Below are 17,003 nucleotides of genomic sequence, written 5' to 3'. Positions count from 1 at the left end.
GGAGGCTTGCTAGGTGCAGGTGGGCTGGCAGTTGGCCAGGGTCTCCACTACAAGGCGTGCGGGCCGCAGCACTTAGGTTGCACTTGACAGCCCGGCGGCGAAGCAACAAGCGAAAACGAAACCAACGAGAATGGGTGGATGGACGGATGGATGCTTTTCGAGCTCGCTGGCTGCAACGAGGTCATCGACAGGTACCGTACAGGCGCCGTGGGCACGTGTTGTTTCGTCTCCTGAAGTCCAGTCCTGCTGTGGTTTCAACCAAGGTGACCGACTCCACACCTCCAACCACGACCACGACACGACACGACACGACACGTCCTCTCCAACCGCGCGGTTACTCCCATCACGACCTCTTCTCCGCCCGGCCGCGTCCTGCTGTCGTCACTCTAATTTTGGACCTGCCGCCGCTACCCTTCACCTGTCCATTTCTCCACCGCCATGTTGTTCCTGTGGCTGTGCGCCGTGTCCTGGCATCCATCTCCGCTCCCAAGCCACCTGCAGGCGTCTGAGCTTGACACCGTCGCAGCCCTACACGAGGGACAGTTCGAGAAAGTTCAAAGAGACGGCCCTTTTCTCGCGCCGCCCAAGCCAGAATTACGAGCTGCGAGTCTTGGCCTTTTTCTCGTCCAGCTACGACACCATCCATCGAGTGCGACCAAACCAGTGCAGGGTCACAAAGGGTCTTCCCGCCGCGTTTCAGCAAAGATCTGGCGTGGGCGTCAAGCCACAGCTGCCAGGACCCCCTGTCCCTGTCTGCACCCCTGACTGGCACTCAAACACCACCGGCGAACCATCACCAAATGTTTTTGGGCCAATGCGAGAGAAAAAAACTTCCTCGCCAAGCATCACCCGGTTGACGCGTTTGCTATCTATCTCCCGCAGACGCCAATCTCGCACTTCCCATCTCAACGTACGACCCATTTCCGCTCGTCCCCACACCTCGAGTCATCGAGGCCTCGAAAGATCCTGAAATCTACGATTGTCAGGAGTCGTGTGGGAGCCAAGCAAAAAAATAGAAAAACGAACCGCATGTGATGCAATTCTGCCACGCCGTTGCCAGGGGGCATTTGCCTGGTCGACACTATTGCCAACCTATTAGAATGGCCGCAGAGCACAAGCCTTGACCAGCATTCGTTCGCCGCACGGGTGCTTATCATCGGTCGACGCCTCGTCCCTTTTGCTATGACCACGTCGGAACGCCTAAAACGGAGAAGCCGACCCCAGAACAATCCCGCCGCCGTATCTGAGGACTAAGCCTTTGCTTCCCTGCAGCATACGGATACGGCTTTGAAGCCACAACTGTCTCTCGACCAAACAGCCAGCCTGAATGCTTTTTATAATCGGTCGGATGCTGCATCCTGTCCGAGGACTCCAAAGGTCTATGAAATTGCAACGAGCAATTCGATTACCCTTTTCGGCTTAGCGTCAGGATAGCACTAGCGAGCCATCACTACCTCTTGGAGAAAACGCTAGCTTGCACGGGTATGCGACTTGTCTCTCAACACCTAGCGCCATGTAGTGTCATCACGTCATGCGCCGGCAGTGTCATTGCTGCCTGATAAACATATCGGGCAACATCGTCTCTTGGATTTGAAGAACACGTTGCTTTGTGTTCTGTGTCACGCAGCTAGCACCGATGATCCTCTATGAATGACGTCGTGCTAATGTCGACCAGCAGCCGACGGCTATACAGACAATTGTCCTGCTGTCTTTCGAAATTGTCCGTTTTGTCACCGCTCACCCGGAAACCAGCCGAACAACTAGACGTCTTCATGACTGGGCCAGGGTCGGCCGGCCCCATATCCCGCGTGCGACCATCACATCAACCACGCCTGCAAGGCACTCTCGTGCCGTTCCGTCCGTCTTGGCCATGTTGATGCATTCCACGACGGCAAAGGCTCAGCTCGACCTAGATTGCGTGTCTCTGTATGCCGAGCTTCGACGAGACTCTTCAGCGATCGGGAAAACATTGCCCGATTATGCTGTTACGTTTTGCCAGGTGCAGCAAAGATCATGCAATGCTTGGTAACAAACTTCTCGCTTTTCAAGTTCAGCCCCCGATCTTAAGCATCCCTCTAGCCTTCATCTTGCCTTGTTGGTCGCTTTAAGTCCTCTAATCAAATCCTAACTACCCGAATGGCCAGTTCTACAGGTGGCCTGACTGTAATTTCGAAAGAAGCAGAATTGTGTGGATAAGCAACGGCAAGAGGCGGAAAGTGCAGCAGGCGGTCCCATCGGTAGTTGCTCGTTGGGATGAGGACTCGACCCGGCAATTGAGGGGAAGTGAAACCTTAATGCTCCAAGCTTTTTTTGAGCCCAGGTTGGCAACAACGGTACGGTGCGCTCTCAATCGAGGAAAACGTCTTCACGATGAAGTCCGTTGCATACTGGTAACTGGCGTCATTATACTCAAGCACTACTGTAAAGGATCCTTCTAGAGGCCAGCCAGAGCAGATGCCGAATCGGCATAGTTTCAAAATGCCGCGTCGGCAACTCATCGGCTCGGATCGAAGCGACACTCAAGCCCTACCACCTCGTCCATCACCACTTCACCGAATCTCGTGCATCAGATTCCCTTTTCATTCGATTCAAACTGTCCAGATGACATGCTGATTACTTCTCAGCAAATGCAGGCACGTCGTATTCGTCTGCAGTGGTGCGAAACTTCATGAGTCGCTTGTAGGATGCATCGTTCCGCGCCCAAGACGTGATCAAATTTGAACATGACTTCGGTGTTGAGGACGACTTTTCCATTGGACATCCTTCTCGCCGTTATTCCCGCCTCCCTGGAAAAGCACGAGAAGTCGCTTGCCTATGATGGTTAGCTAGTATCAGGAAAACTCACTCTTTCAGGGGACCAGGGTTCTGACTTCGACCTGCATCGTCCCACCTCGGGTCGACGCGAGTCGCATTTCAGCTGCGGAAAGCATCAACTTCAGTTTGGGATCATGACGACGAGCTGCTGAAATACAGCAACGGTGGAAGAAGCGGTAAGCATGTCAGAGTCGACCAAGGGACGGTACAGTTGAATGCGGTTTGGAGGGCATTTACCTTACACCAGTCCAGAGGATTCCGCGCACTTGCATGCGGGCACCCTCACAAGTGCGGAAGCTTTACGTACCTATAGTTGAAGATGTCTTGGTGGCGTTACCTCTAAAAATGTCTTTAGGTAATTAGCCAAAGGCTACTACGAAGCCGCTTGGCCTATATCACCTGCGCCGTCCTGGTAACCTGAGGTCTGCAACACAACGGCCCCCCACTATCCTTGATTTTATAGTCATTCCTTTACCAACACACTCATTATGCGGATTTACATCGGTCTCTGCCTGTTGATCTGGACTCTCCAAACTGCCTATGCCGCCATCACCGAGGCAAATATCAAGACTTACCCCAACACGTTTGCTTTGGAGTTCCCATTCAATGGCGTCAAGGACCTCTACTGGACTGGGATGAAGACCCACCGACGCATCTGCTTTGCTGCTTCACCCACTGGCAAGATCGGATTTATCGCGTATCTCGACGCAAGCGGAAAAGGAGTCCATGTGCAACAAGTGGATTTGAAAACCTTCAAAGCCATTGGGAAAGCCTTCACTGTTCCAGACGGGAGGGAAGGTATGTGAAAACATTTCTGCATTGCCCAGGTGCTAACGGAAATCAGCTGGTGGTCTCGTCGTTCCGGACGATGATGTCGGTTTCGCTCTCTTGACAAATGAACCGCTGGCCCCGGGTACTGCCGATGCTCCTAAGGATAACGTGCCCATTCCAGTCTTGTACAGAGTGGTAGGCGGCAACATCGCGTGGAAAACGTACCTCGCAGGCCCTGGTGTACATCCGGAAGAAGGCTTGGGACAAGCCGTGGATATGAATGGGGACCTGGTTTGGTCTCCTACAAAGAAGCTTTTCGCCGCATAGTAAGATCACATGGTCGCTGTTATATGAGTCTTTCCTAACTGCCGCAGCTTCGTCATCAGCTACTACACTGGGAAGTGGACCGGCCACTTTGCGGATTCGATCGAATACGTTGATGAAGATGGCAAGTTGCAAATAATCGATGGCGCCACGAGCGGAGGCGGCTGCAGTCACAACACGGGCATTGCCTTTGCGGAGGCCGACGACGCCCCGTTTTGTTCAGCCTGCTCTGAAGACCAAAAGGGCGGCGTCTGGCTCAACACCAAGACCCAAAACGCGGGGCCTCCGTCCCCTCTCCTCTCCAAGGAGCCCTTCATCAACGGCATGTCTGGAGAACCGTTCAATGGCATGGGTGGCTCGTGGAAGGTCCTCGTCCGCCTTGGGAAGACGCAGCAGTACGTCATTACCTGGCTTACGCGCAACACGCAACTTCCCAGCTCGGGCGAAACGACGACAGGAGGGGAGCAGCCGCCGCCAGAAACGAAGCAGCCCACTACTGAGACGAATACGGAGACGAATACCGATCCCAATGCCGTAAAGCCTGAAGATACCACCCAACTGCAGCAGCAGAACACGGAACAGTCCACTGACCAGACGGACAACACTGGTGCAAAACTACGTTTCGTCAGGCGCGCCAACAAGAAGACAAAGACCAATCAAACACCAAAGGGGACAACCGAACAGGGGACAACCGAACAACTGCAGCAGACGACTGACACTACTGATACCACCGATACGACTGGCGGAAAAGGAGGTGGCAAGGGCGGAGGAGGGGAAGGCGGCGGCGCACCACCACGCAACGTCGCCATCGCAATCCTGACCGACAAATTCACCGTGGGCGCCAAAAACATCATCACCAAAGGCCCCGCCGACCACTTCAACGCGCACGTCCAGGCCTTCGACGACAAGACCATCCTCTCGACGTACGAGGAAATTACCAGCCCGCAGTGCGTCAAGGCGGCCGGATGCCTGGGTCAATTCACTGGCACGTACTTCGCCCAAGTCGACACCACGGCCAAGGTCGTTGGCGAGCCATTCAAGAGCACCGAGATCACCGTCGGCGGCGATCTGGTCTTGCTGCCGTCGGGCTCGATCTGCTTCCCGTACGTCGCGATGAAGTGGGACTATTCGACGAAATACGACGCGGCGCCTCAGGGCCCGGTCAAACAAGACCCCCTGACCGAGAGCAAAACGACGACGGAGAGCACGGATGGCGCAGGTGGTGGCACTGAAAATGGCGGTGGCGCCCGCTTCCGCCGTCTCTTCCGCCGTCAACAGACTCAACAAACCCAGCAAACCAAGAAGAAGCCCTCGTCTACCACCGGCGACAACAAGATCACCGTGCCCTTCAACGGCGGCGGCGGCGTGGGCGACGACTTGAACCCCCCTGGCGGCGGCGGAGGAGGCGGCGGCGCGACTGGAACGCAGCAGCTCAGCTTCGCGTGCGTCAGTTCGCCCAACGGCGGCGGTGGAGGCGGCACGACGACGGAGACCAATACCAATACCAACACCAACACCAACACGGAAGGTGTCCAGACGGAAGAGCTCAAGACGGACCCCAATCAGGGCAACGTCAAGAAGCCGACGGGAGGAGATACGACGCTGCTGGACAACAAACAGGAGACGCCGCAGGATCAAACGACCAGTATGTTTGCACCCTTTCTTCTCTTTTACCCACCTCCTTTTCCTTGATTCAAGGAATGTATGCTGACGATGTACGCTTGATACAGACAACAACGCCCTGCACAAGCGCCGTCTGCGCCGCTTCTTACGCCGTTTCTCGTAGTCGGGGCTTTGGATGAGCTGACATGTCAATTCAACGGATGGATGGATGGATATGTATTCGTATGTTTCGGACGACGAGTCGACGGCCTCCTTAGCTACAAATATCGGGATTGGTTGTAGCCAGTGCGATGTGCAGATGACAGAGTTTGCGCCCATAACCAGAGGCCTCATCGACTTTTGCTCTGCAGTTTAATTTGCCTCCGTGTCGCTGTGTCCCAGATTCGTCGTGGGGGTTGTGATCGCACCACGAGTGTTGAGGAATGATACCTACCTCCAAGTGGCACCGTGACAGAGAAGCAGACGAGCCAATCAGCTCGCCATCGCGTCTTCGCCCTCGCAGAAGCCCGTCGATACCGAAAGGTGAGTATCGCCGCCGAGGGAAAGCCGCGACGGACAAATCGGCAAATGAGGACGTCGACAAAGAGAAGGCGAGAAATGGCCCAATGAGGACAGACCATGTCCAAATCCGAAGTGAACACTCAAAAGTCAATTGGATTTAATCAAATCAAGGCATATCAAACGACCAACAGCTCCAAAGCCAACCACAAGCCCTCTCCAGACGAACCCGCAAAACGCTGGTGCCACCGCAGCCAGGAGTGAAGGAAAGGTGGGGCTTGCCGCGGGGTCAGAACTGACATCATGCTCCTCCACCGCCGTCCCTCCCGAGCTCTCCGTCCTCCAGTCCTCTCCACACCGCACAAGCCAACGGCGACGTAAACCAACCTGACCAAGGAAAACATCCATCCGGGTTTCCCGCCCACAGGCCATTCTCCGTGTCCACTCCTGTCCGGTGCAGTCCAGTCGAGCCAGTCCATCCGTCAGCAGCTTCATCATCATCATCATCGGATGGGATCAATCGGCCTGAAGAAGAGCCTCATCCAGACCCGTCGGACGGATAGCGCCGAGCTCGGGTCGTTGCTGCTGCTGCTAACCTTCGAGGTACATGTAGCCAGCCATTGGCTAGCGTGTGTGCCTTGATTATCTCGACCCTCTTTTCCAAAGCCCTGTCCTGTTTTCCTTCGACCTTCGTCCTCCCACCTACATACCTACCGCAGCTGCCAACCCAATCCAACCCCCAAATCCTCGCAGCGCTACGTCCTTCTTCTGCACGTTCCCCCCAGTCCCCACCGTCCACAACCACGACCCCAGCCAAGAGAAGAAAAGAAAAAGAAGATTTCTCCGAGAAAGAAAAGCATTTGAACTTCTGGGATGCCGCCGCCCACGCCCCGCATCTTCATCGTGCGCCACGGCGAGACCGAGTGGAGCCTCAACGGGCGGCACACGGGGTCGACGGAGCTGCCGCTGACGGCCAGCGGCGAGAAGCGCGTACGGGCGACGGGGCGCGCGCTGGTCGGCGACGACAGGCTGATTGTGCCCAAGAATCTGGCGCACATGTGAGTTGGCCATTAGTTGATTCATTCCCCTGAGAAGAGGAGGGAGCCGGTTTACAAGCACACTGGCTGATACGGAACCTTTGAAGCTACGTCTCCCCCCGCCACCGCGCCCAGCGCACCTTCGAGCTGCTCAACTTCAACTGCGGCGCCCCTCTGCCCTGGCACCCGCACACGCCCTCCGCAAAAGACGCCGCCGATGACCCGCCTCCCCGCCAAACCCACGCCCACATCACCGTCACCCCCCTCATCGCCGAATGGGACTACGGCGACTACGAAGGCCTCACCTCGGCACAGATACGCCAGCAGCGCGCCGCCGCCGGCCAGCCGCCCTGGGATATCTGGCGCGACGGGTGCCCTGGCGGCGAGAGTCCGGAGCAGATCACGCAGCGGCTGGACCGGCTGATTGAGGAGATTAGGGGGCGGTGGCATGCGCCGTTTTTGGCTGGCGGAGGTGCGGAGGAGAAAGAGGCCGCGGAGGAGGCAGTAGGCAGAGGCGACGTGCTGATTGTCGCGCACGGCCACATTCTGCGGGCGTTCGCGGCGCGCTGGGTCGGGCGGCAGGTGTACGAGAATCCGGCGCTGCTTTTGGAGGCCGGCGGTGTGGGGACGTTGAGGTGAGTTTGGCGCCTTTTCTCTTCTCTCGTGTTTGCTGTTGTTGTGTGTGGAGGGTGGAAGGTGGACGATGTTGATGCTGACGACGAACAAACCGCAGCTACGAACACCACGCCCTCAACGAACCGGCCATCCTGCTCGGCGGCGCTTTCGTCGTCGAGCCCGAGCAGCACTGAGGCTCCTTTCGTCTCTGTCTCTGTCTAGAACAAGTCTTTCCCCGAAGACTTCCACAGAGCATCCATCCTAGCATCCCACGCGTCCTTCATGCATGTGTGTTTTGACGCTGCTATCGGTGTGCTACGCTACTCCATAGAGAGAGACATATATGCAACTGTATTACTCGAACTAGCCTTTCCGAGGACTAACTACTACATACTGCTTTATTTACTGCCACACACTCGACGAGAAAGGAAAGTGAAGAGACAAAGAAAAGGAAAAGAAGAAGGAAAAGGCTGACCTGCTATCGGCCAAGGCGCTCACGTGTGGTGCAGGCGGTGAGGATGAGGAACTAAAGGACGGCAAGGGGGAGGGGAGGGGGTATTCATGTGCATTGTGGTAGTCTTTGATGACGATGCCATAGCAGCGCCAGTGAGGAGTGTGATGGTTTATGTAACAGGACAGGACAGGACAGAAAGATATGCGTGTGAAGGTGTACCCATTGTCTACCTTGCGTGCCTTGGTCCGCTCCCAAGAGTGTAGGTGCCTAGTAGGGGGTAGGGGACATGACAAAGAGGAGAGAGAAGAAAAAAGTGCACCACGACGGCTAGCCAAACAACAACGCGACTGCAACCGCAACTGCAACGGCGGCAGGAAATACAAGGCCAGAAATATTCAAGAAAAAGCACGGCAAGAATCTTCCCCTCTTCTCTTCTGCAAGCGCCGTCGCCACCGCACTATGCTATTAACCACCAAGCGCCGCCAACAATTCCACCCAGAATGATAATGGTAAGGAACGAAGCGCCGGCCCTGTCGCCGCCGGTGATGGTGTCGATGGACGTCGGATCTTTGGCGCTGTTGGAGCCGGCGTTGGGGTCGCCCTTGGACGTGCCGCCCGTCTCGTTGGTGACGGGGCCCGAGACCTTTGCGATGAGCGCCGTGCCAAACACCTCGAGCGCCGCCATCTGCTCGCCGACGCCCGTGCTGCCGTCAAACGAGCCCGTCGTCCAGCGGAGCCCGCACTGGTTGCCGTCGTCGCCGCCGGTGCAAGTCTTGACGGCCGCCTCGCGCGAGGATTGGAGGATGGGCTCGAGCTTGGGCGTCGTCCAGGGCGCGACCTTGGTCGTGTAGGCCATCCAACGCGAGATGTAGGCCTTGAAGGAGCGCTGGTCGACGTTGCATTTGTTGTTGGGCTCGCACGCCACTTCGGACAAGATGTTTTTGCCATCGGGAGTGAAGACGCTGCAGCCGGCAATGATGCCGTCGACGCGCTCGCGCCAAATGTTGTTCACGTCACCCTTTTCGGCAGACTGTCACAGTGTCAGATTTTGAAGTTTTGAAACAACGATCAAAAGTGTTTCTTACCACGTTCCACATGGCGGCAGCACCCGCCAACATGACACCGGCATTGTAAGTCCATTGAATGTGGTTGATTTGCGAGCAGTTGTTGGTGTCGTCGGTTCCGTCGAAAAAGTGGTAGTCGTCGCTCATCAGGCCAATGGCGTGCGTCCAGTCCCAAGACTTGACGGCCCACTCTCCGTAGGTCGTGTTTCCCGTGTACTTTTCGAGGCGAGCGGCAATGTTGAAGAAACAGCCGGTCGAAATGGTGTTTTTGTAGTTGTACCCGTTGTTGAAGGTGAAAATCTGCCACTTGAGACCTCCTCCGCACGTTGCCATGTCCCAGCGCGCGACCTGGGTGTTGAAGACGGCCTGGGCCAGGGCGAGCCAAGACGGTTGACCCGATCCCGGATCAGGATACTTGTTTTCTGCGGCAGACAGGGCAGCAATTCCCCAAAAGGCTTGATCATCGTTTCCCAGTGTCTTTGTCTGGTTGGGTGGCATAAAGTCATTGTCGGGGCCGACCTGGTGCATCATGCCTTGAACGGTGATTTCGTTGAACTGGTCGTCTTCGGTGTAGAGAAAGTAGTCAATGAGAGCGCCAAACATGGCACCTGCCTCCCACCAGTAGTATGGGTTTGGCAGGTTACCGGGCACGTCTCCTGGCCTGTAACCGGTGTAGTATTTGGTCATGCCTTTGGCGGCAGTCTGCATGCCCTGCTTGATCGAGTCTAAAAGTGGTCAGTCGGTTGTGTGACGAAGGAAAATAATGGGCGCGTACTGTCATCTTGCCAGTTGATGGTGATTGCAGCATTGACGGTCGAGGCGCCGATCAGGGCGGACCCAGCGAGTTTGGATAGCTTCATGGCAGAGTTTATGTAACGTCAACCCGACGATCAATTCCGGAGGACCAGTATGAGAGCAAGGAGGGTCTGCGCGCGCGGGCGCAGATTGTATTTTTATCGGAATTTCGACGCAAGCTGGGGCGCAGGGCGAACGGGAGGATGATGGCGTAGGAGTCGATGGTGGAGTGCCTGGGCTGGTGGGTGGGGATGGCGGGTGCGCAAATCCGGGGTGACGCGCGGGCCGGGTAGGCTGACGGGCGTTGAGGAGTGGAGACGCGGTGGTGAAGGTGATGACAGCGGGACAAACGGCGAGGTGGTAACGAGTGTTTGTGAAGTGTTTCCGAGGGCTCTGGTGATGAGAAGTACAGGTTGCAAGGCCGGCAGGGGCAAGGAGGTTGCAGACTCAGGCTCAGTCTGCTCGCAGTTGCTTGGGGTGCCTTGGCGGGCTGGGCAGCGACGGGACCTAGGATTGCATGCCAATGGCGGGTGTGTCGTGGGTGGTCGTGTCGTGTCGTGTCGCATCTGTGGCTTTTTGCGTCTTGCCGCCGTCGCAATTATTGGCGGCGCATGATGGCGATTTGGCATGTTCGCGTCGTCTACTTCACTTTTCTTCCTGATGCGGCGACAGGACTCAAGTCCAAAAACGGGTGGAGCTGCGGTGTCTCCAAGCCGTGGCAGTCACGTGCCTGCAGCTCGGCTTCTTGTCGCTGAGTCAGCGCCTCTCCCTCTTTCTGCCGGCGGTCACCGCCGTCGCCACTGCCACTGCCACTGCCACTGCCACTGCCACCGCCAGGCAGCTCCAGCCGCCGCCCAGCCCCAGTCCCCAATAACCCAAGCGGACCGGAATGAACGAATAAACCACCAAATCATCCAACTTAACCTCGACTCGCCCGCCTCTTTCGCCCTTGAAACTCCATCTCCCCGACCCTAGCGACCGCCCCTTTCATCTGCTCAGTCACATACATAATTCTGCCCCAGCCCGCCCTCTTGCATCGCTGCGACCGACTCCGCGACAAAACACGAGACGCTGTCCGCACGGCCTTTCAGCCCGCCGTCGCCGTCCGCTCAGCCTCTCTCCTAGCCCCAAAGCCAAAGCCAATCCACGCCATTCGGTCACATCACTTCTGCCGACCGGCCCTCCACCCTTCCAACCCTCTCCTCCACAACTCACCTCCACCACCACCACCACACAAGAGATACCCCGTCATACCGACGACACAACATCCAACTATCATCGCCCAACCCTCTCCGCCTAATCCGACGTCTTCAAAATGGCCGACCGCGAACCGCCCTACGACCCCTACATTCCCAACGACGGCCACGCCGCCAACACCAACAACCAACAAAATGGCGGCAACCAACGCACTGCTGCCCTGCAGGCTGTACGTTTCCCTCGCCCTCTCTGCGCTTTCGCGCCGCCCTCGCTCGTCCCAGGAATGCAGCAGCGAGTAGCTTGGTCCGAAATATCGGTGTAGCCTGCGACCGCGTCTCCACAACTCGCTCGACTCCTGGAAATGCGTCGGTTTCGCCGGCAGCAGCGACTCTTTCGCCCAAAGAGGCTGTGCGTCGCGAAGCGCCCGCCTCCGAACTTCCAGCCTCGCACGCCGCTCCTTTGACCAACGGTTCTGCCTAGACTTGCTACTCGCTGCTGCCCTGGATGGCGACCACGCGTCGCACAACGAACCACGTACTGATGACTTGCACAGGAAATCGACAGCACCGTCGGCATCATGCGCGACAACATTAACAAGGTGTCTGAGCGCGGTGCCAGGCTAGACTCGCTCCAGGACAAGACGGACAACCTCGCCGTTTCTGCCCAAGGGTTCCGCCGCGGCGCCAACCGCGTGCGCAAGCAAATGTGGTGGAAGGACATGAAGATGCGCATGTGCTTGGTCATCGGCATCATTCTTCTGCTCGTCATCATCATCGTTCCTTCTGGTAAGTGAGCTGCCCACTCTTCCCAAACCTTCTGCTGACTGTGCCGCAGTCGTTGCTACGAATAAGAAATAAGCTACGATACGACAGACACGGATACACGGATACGCTACCCCCTCGGTTTACTCGGAAGATGGCATGTGTGATGACGGACGGAATGAGCTCTTTGAGGCTCATCACCTCGACGAGTGTAGTCTTACGTATTTGGCGAATATGGAGCGAATGGGTTCTTTTTGCTGCATGCAGTTCCGACTTGTAATAATTGATGGCTCTCTCTACGCGTCCTGACACCCATGCATGTTGTCGAGAGTTGGTCCTCTGGCAGCGACCATGACGGCAACAAGGTGCACACAAACATTGGCCTAACAGCGTGATGGATGACGTCGTCGACCAATCGAGCAACGATTGGCCATTAGACGACTACGTGAAACTCCCATTACACGACCAAAATATTGCCCGACTGCGCAAATGAGCACGTAGTCCTATATCGGAGCCCGAGCAGCTTCGAGCGCTGCCACGGAGACATAAACCCGAGTGCAATGAGTACACGAACTGGCCAGGGAGAGCGAGATTCTTCGCCTTATGACCGAGCGCTAGCTGCAGGTTTCAGCAAGCAGCGTGTGCCGAGAGACGGGGAGCAGTGTACAGTACATGCCAATGTGGGGAGCTAGCCCGATAACGCTGTGACGGCCATCGTAAAAACCCACCCGCGTGAAAAAACATCGTACCATAAGTCCAGCTCGCTCCCGCGTCCTCTGTTCCCTCTCTCCCCTCAGCTCCCGCGCAATTCCTGCTCCCTGCTTGTCCTGTCCCAGTCGATGCTCCTCTGGGCTGCTGACAAGCCTCGCATTCTCCCCGGAGAGAGATAATTCTCGTTTGACCGCAGGGTTCGTACGGCGTCTCGGGCGCTCTCAAGTCTTCCACGTCAGATCTGATAAAGTCTAGCTCTCAGGAACAACCCCAGTCATCCGAGAGGCACAGCTTCGACAACACCAAAACTCTCCTCTCCACTCAAAATGCTGTCCCTCCGCTCGCGCGCAGCCGCCGCTGCGTCCCGCGCCGCCTCACGCAGAGTCACATCCTCTTCGCTGCGCGCCGCCGCTCCAGCGGCCCTCCAGTCATGCGCCGTCCGCCGCTACACCACCTCGAATGAGGGTCGCCAGGAGGGTGCTCGCACTGCAATCATGAAAATTCTCAAGGACGTGGGGTCCAAGAGGGAGATTCAACAATACTTGGCACAATTCACCTCGGTTCAGTCGCAGCAGTTTGCCGTCATCAAGGTCGGTGGTGCCATTCTGACGGACCACCTGGATGCTCTCTGCACTGCTCTGCGCAACCTGACCACCATGGGCCTGTACCCGGTCATTGTGCACGGCGCTGGTCCCCAGCTGAACAAGATCATCGAGGACGCCGGTGTCGAGCCTCAATTCGAGGAAGGCATTCGCGTGACGGACCCCAAGACTCTGGGAATTGCCCGCAAGCTTTTCCTCGAGGAAAACATGAAGCTGGTCTCGGCTCTCTGGGCCGAGGGCGTGCGCGCTCGCCCCATCACTGCCGGTGTCTTGACCGCCGACTACCTGGACAAGGAAAAGTGGCAGCTCGTTGGTCAAATCACCGCTGTCAACAAGAAGCCAATTGAGGCTGCCATTGAGGCCAAGGAGCTCCCCATCCTGACCTCCATGGCCGAGACGGAAGAGGGCCAGGTCCTCAACGTCAATGCCGATGTTGCTGCTGGCGAGCTCGCTCGTGCCCTGGAGCCCCTGAAGATTGTCTACCTTTCGGAGAAGGGTGGTCTGTGGAACGCCGACACCAAGGAGATGATCTCCACCATCAACTTGGACGAGGAATATGACCAGCTCATGGCGCAGCCCTGGGTCAAGCACGGCACGAGGTTGAAGATTAAGGAGATGAAGTCTCTGCTTGACGACCTGCCCAAGTCCTCGAGCGTTGCCATCATCCACCCCTCTTACCTCGAGAAGGAGCTCTTTACCGACTCGGGTGCGGGCACTCTGATCAGGCGCGGCGACAAGGTCAAGAAGGCCGAGAAGATTTCCGACTTTGAGGACCTGGAGAAGCTCAAGGAGGTCTTGATTAGGGACCGTAAGGGTCTCGACGCCGAGGCCGTCGTTGAGCGCTACGTCAAGAGCCTGTCCCAGCGCCCCTTCAAGGCGTACTTTGACGACAAGATGGAGGCTCTCGCCATTGTCCTGCCCCCTGACGAGAAGTCCAAGACTGCCCACCTTGCCACCTTCACCATCACCAAGCAGGGCTGGTTGACCAACCTGGCCGGCAACATCTTCTCCCGCCTGCAAAAGGAGTTTCCCAGAATCATGTGGACTGTCGACACGCACGACGAGAACTTGACCTGGTTCGCAGAGCGTGCTGATGGCTCGCTGCGCCACGGTGAAGAGATTCTCTTCTGGCACGGCATTACCGACTTGGAGGAGGTTCGCCAGCTGATGCTCGAATTCAAGCAACACGGCCGCTCCATGTTTGGCGACATCAACCTCGAATCTCAGCTGCACCGCGCTGCCCAGTATGCCCAGAGCCTGAGGCAAGGCGGTTCGCAGCAGCAAACCCGCTCCTACTCGACCACCCGCGCCTTGTCCCAAAACTCGTCTCCCTTGACTGCTCGCAGGGTTCCCGTCATCCGCCAAACCCCCAACTCCCGGGGCTACGCTACCAGCACCAACCCAAACCCTCCCTACGGCATCAAGTTCAAGAGCAAGGACTGGCCCTCCAAAGTTGCCCTCATCGGCGCTCGTGGATACACCGGCCAGGCTCTCATTGACCTGATCAACAACCACCCTCAGATGGACCTGCGCCATGTCTCGTCGCGTGAGCTCGCAGGCAAGAAGCTCCAAGGCTACACCAAGCGCGACATTACCTACGAGAACCTCTCTCCTGATGACGTCCGCCGCATGGCTGAGGAGGGCTCCATTGACTGCTGGGTCATGGCTCTGCCCAACGGCGTCTGCAAGCCCTTCGTTGACGCCGTCGACGCGGCCGGCAAGCCCGAGACCGTCATTGTCGACCTGTCGGCCGACTACCGCTTCGACTCGAACTGGACGTACGGTCTGCCCGAGCTCGTCGACCGCTCCAAGATTGCCAACGCGACGCGCATCGCCAACCCGGGCTGCTACGCCACGGCGGCGCAGGTCGGCATCTCGCCGCTCAAGCAGTACCTCGGCGCCACTCCCACCGTCTTTGGCGTGTCCGGATACTCGGGTGCCGGCACCAAGCCCAGCCCCAAGAACGACGTCAACAACCTGACCAACAACCTCATCCCCTACAGCCTGACGGACCACATCCACGAGCGCGAGGTCTCGACGCAGCTGGGCGCCGAGGTGGCCTTCATCCCGCACGTTGCCGTGTGGTTCCAGGGCATTCACGTAAGTACCAACACCCAGTCGTCATCTCACCCACCTTGAGTCCCGATCCGCTCCACCAAGTGCCGCGCGGATCAACAAGCTCCCGCCTCGCCCATCCATCCATCCATCCACTCCCTCGCCACCGCACCACACACAACGCTGACCCTCGCACGCACAGCAAACCATCTCCATCCCGCTCAACCAAACGCTGGCGGCGCGCGACGTGCGGCAAATCTACCAAGACCGGTACGCGGGCGAGAAGCTGATCAAGGTGGTCGGCGAGAGCCCGCTGGTCAAGAACATTGCCGGCAAGCACGGCGTCGAGGTCGGCGGCTTCGCCGTGCACTCGTCGGGCAAGCGCGTCGTCGTCAACGCCACCATCGACAACCTGCTCAAGGGCGCGGCCACGCAGTGTCTGCAGAACATGAACTTGGCGCTGGGCTACGGCGAGTATGACGGTATCCCGTTGGAGTAAGGGGAATGTGGATGGAAATTTCAAAATCAAAAAAAGAGAAAAGGAGGCGAAAATGTTGTTTCTTCTGCAGCAGCAGCGGCAGTCTTGAATGAGCGAAAATAGCGTGCGCGCGCGTGGAGGGAGCAGTCGTGCGGTGTGGCGGATGGATTTGGCCACTTTATTCTCCTTTGCCTACCTACAGTAGGGCACGATGCTCGCTCAGGTTTGATCGAGACATCTGCCGAAAATTTTCTTACTTGCTAGCCAGCCAGCCGCTGTCCGGTGGTCAAGAGGTGGATGCTCGTGCTTTTTTTTTTTTTTTTTTTCTTTCCCTCCCCCTTTTCTCCTTTGCTGTTGCTTGCTTGCTCTCTTGACTACCTACCTAGCCGGGGCTTCACGCCTACTCATCTACCTATCCACATCTCATCTACCAGACTTTTTCAACAACGTCCCTTGGAGTCTACATTTGGCACCATTTTTTTTCGCTGTTTGACGTGCTGTGTGTGGTGTTTGTGAATAATGAGTGGGTACAGGGAGAGAACTGACGGTGTGCAGATGGGAGAGGCGGGGGATATGTGATCGTATATGTGTTGATGGAGGGGACGCAGAGGTTTTGGTTCCTGTTGGTAAGGTATGTATGGAGACAGATAAATGCAGCACAAACAATCCATGTACCATGCAGCGGCCCCAGTAGTACATGCACAAGACCACCAAGCTACATGTGAGCGACGAAACGAGATGGGACGACAGCCTTACAAACGGGACCCCCAGCCTCCCCCCGTCGTACATACACACGCCCGCGTACCTGTCTATCTGTGCCCCACCAGCCAGCCCAGCTCTTGAACCTCAAACTCGGCTTCCATCCACAGTGCAGACTGCAGACTGCGGCCTTTGGTTCGTTTCTGGTGTCTCTACCACCCGTACCAGGCGGCCGGGAGCAGTCGGTCCGCCATGCCCATCACATCACATGCATCACCGTCACCACCACCACCACCTCTCCCACTCTCCTCCACACCCACCTTCGCTTTTGGGGATGGTACGGAGGTATGGAGGTAGGCTGGTAGCGAGCGCCTACGCACACACATACATACGCGCCGGCCGGCCCACCATCATCGCCCTACATCTCGCCTCGCCTCGCCTACATACCCACAGCAACAACAAGCCGAGCAGACAGCACAGCGCCCGCCCGTTCGTTCGTTCGTTC

The 17,003-nt window shown here is 57.2% G+C and overlaps 7 protein-coding genes across 7 annotated transcripts; 5 read left to right on the top strand and 2 right to left on the bottom strand.

Moving 5' to 3' along the window:
* The first annotated feature begins 99 nt into the window (after positions 1–99).
* J3D65DRAFT_625547 (uncharacterized protein) lies at positions 100–999 on the top strand. Its single transcript, XM_066800348.1, has one exon. It carries the CDS (start codon positions 131–133, stop codon positions 968–970), a length of 840 nt encoding a protein of 279 aa, XP_066655588.1. The 5' UTR covers positions 100–130; the 3' UTR covers positions 971–999.
* A 2,303-nt stretch (positions 1,000–3,302) lies between these two features.
* Positions 3,303–5,031, top strand: J3D65DRAFT_553404 (uncharacterized protein; the record flags this gene model as incomplete). Its single annotated transcript, XM_066797132.1, has 4 exons — positions 3,303–3,612; positions 3,659–3,911; positions 3,960–4,275; positions 4,579–5,031. Coding segments are annotated over 4 exons (1,332 nt in total), but the record flags the coding sequence as incomplete, so codon positions are not given.
* Positions 5,032–6,912: 1,881 nt separating this feature from the next.
* Positions 6,913–7,710, top strand: J3D65DRAFT_697052 (histidine phosphatase superfamily; the record flags this gene model as incomplete). The annotated part of the gene is made up of 2 exons (XM_066804038.1): positions 6,913–7,088; positions 7,175–7,710. Coding segments are annotated over 2 exons (708 nt in total), but the record flags the coding sequence as incomplete, so codon positions are not given.
* Positions 7,711–8,496: 786 nt separating this feature from the next.
* Positions 8,497–10,341, bottom strand: J3D65DRAFT_381006 (mannan endo-1,6-alpha-mannosidase DCW1 precursor). Its single transcript, XM_066795773.1, has 3 exons — positions 9,976–10,341; positions 9,222–9,925; positions 8,497–9,166 (listed from the first exon to the last, which is right to left on the bottom strand). Exons 1-3 carry the CDS (start codon positions 10,058–10,060, stop codon positions 8,594–8,596), a joined length of 1,362 nt encoding a protein of 453 aa, XP_066655585.1. The 5' UTR covers positions 10,061–10,341; the 3' UTR covers positions 8,497–8,593.
* J3D65DRAFT_381035 (uncharacterized protein) lies at positions 9,940–10,668 on the bottom strand. Its single transcript, XM_066795774.1, has one exon. It carries the CDS (start codon positions 10,622–10,624, stop codon positions 10,154–10,156), a length of 471 nt encoding a protein of 156 aa, XP_066655584.1. The 5' UTR covers positions 10,625–10,668; the 3' UTR covers positions 9,940–10,153.
* A 180-nt stretch (positions 10,669–10,848) lies between these two features.
* On the top strand, positions 10,849–12,437 carry J3D65DRAFT_625536 (snare protein-like protein Snc2). The gene is made up of 3 exons (XM_066800347.1): positions 10,849–11,421; positions 11,746–11,977; positions 12,027–12,437. Exons 1-3 carry the CDS (start codon positions 11,311–11,313, stop codon positions 12,047–12,049), a joined length of 366 nt encoding a protein of 121 aa, XP_066655583.1. The 5' UTR covers positions 10,849–11,310; the 3' UTR covers positions 12,050–12,437.
* Positions 12,438–12,919: 482 nt separating this feature from the next.
* On the top strand, positions 12,920–16,129 carry J3D65DRAFT_625531 (acetylglutamate kinase). Its single transcript, XM_066800346.1, has 2 exons — positions 12,920–15,366; positions 15,524–16,129. The coding sequence occupies exons 1-2, from the start codon at positions 12,991–12,993 to the stop codon at positions 15,818–15,820; spliced, it is 2,673 nt and encodes an 890-aa protein (XP_066655582.1). The 5' UTR covers positions 12,920–12,990; the 3' UTR covers positions 15,821–16,129.
* Positions 16,130–17,003: the final 874 nt, after the last annotated feature.

The sequence above is a fragment of the Phyllosticta citribraziliensis genome (genome assembly GCF_038025025.1).
Source record: "Phyllosticta citribraziliensis strain CPC 17464 chromosome Unknown J3D65scaffold_6, whole genome shotgun sequence".
Lineage (NCBI taxonomy): Eukaryota > Fungi > Ascomycota > Dothideomycetes > Botryosphaeriales > Phyllostictaceae > Phyllosticta > Phyllosticta citribraziliensis.
This window is presented reverse-complemented; position numbering and strand designations above follow the sequence as displayed.

What these genes read in the sequence shown, in the direction of transcription:
- J3D65DRAFT_625547 (XM_066800348.1), top strand. Translation starts at nt 131, where the DNA reads ATGGGTGGATGGACGGATGGATGCTTTTCGAGCTCGCTGGCTGCAACG.
- J3D65DRAFT_381006 (XM_066795773.1), bottom strand. Translation starts at nt 10,060, where the DNA reads ATGAAGCTATCCAAACTCGCTGGGTCCGCCCTGATCGGCGCCTCGACC. An exon ending in CATCAACTGGCAAGATGACA is followed by an intron (nt 9,926 to 9,975) that starts GTACGCGCCCAT and finishes GACCACTTTTAG; the next exon opens with ACTCGATCAAGCAGGGCATG. An exon ending in CTGCCGCCATGTGGAACGTG is followed by an intron (nt 9,167 to 9,221) that starts GTAAGAAACACT and finishes ACACTGTGACAG; the next exon opens with TCTGCCGAAAAGGGTGACGT.
- J3D65DRAFT_381035 (XM_066795774.1), bottom strand. Translation starts at nt 10,624, where the DNA reads ATGCCAAATCGCCATCATGCGCCGCCAATAATTGCGACGGCGGCAAGA.
- J3D65DRAFT_625536 (XM_066800347.1), top strand. Translation starts at nt 11,311, where the DNA reads ATGGCCGACCGCGAACCGCCCTACGACCCCTACATTCCCAACGACGGC. An exon ending in GCACTGCTGCCCTGCAGGCT is followed by an intron (nt 11,422 to 11,745) that starts GTACGTTTCCCT and finishes TGACTTGCACAG; the next exon opens with GAAATCGACAGCACCGTCGG. An exon ending in CATCATCATCGTTCCTTCTG is followed by an intron (nt 11,978 to 12,026) that starts GTAAGTGAGCTG and finishes ACTGTGCCGCAG; the next exon opens with TCGTTGCTACGAATAAGAAA.
- J3D65DRAFT_625531 (XM_066800346.1), top strand. Translation starts at nt 12,991, where the DNA reads ATGCTGTCCCTCCGCTCGCGCGCAGCCGCCGCTGCGTCCCGCGCCGCC. An exon ending in TGTGGTTCCAGGGCATTCAC is followed by an intron (nt 15,367 to 15,523) that starts GTAAGTACCAAC and finishes TCGCACGCACAG; the next exon opens with CAAACCATCTCCATCCCGCT.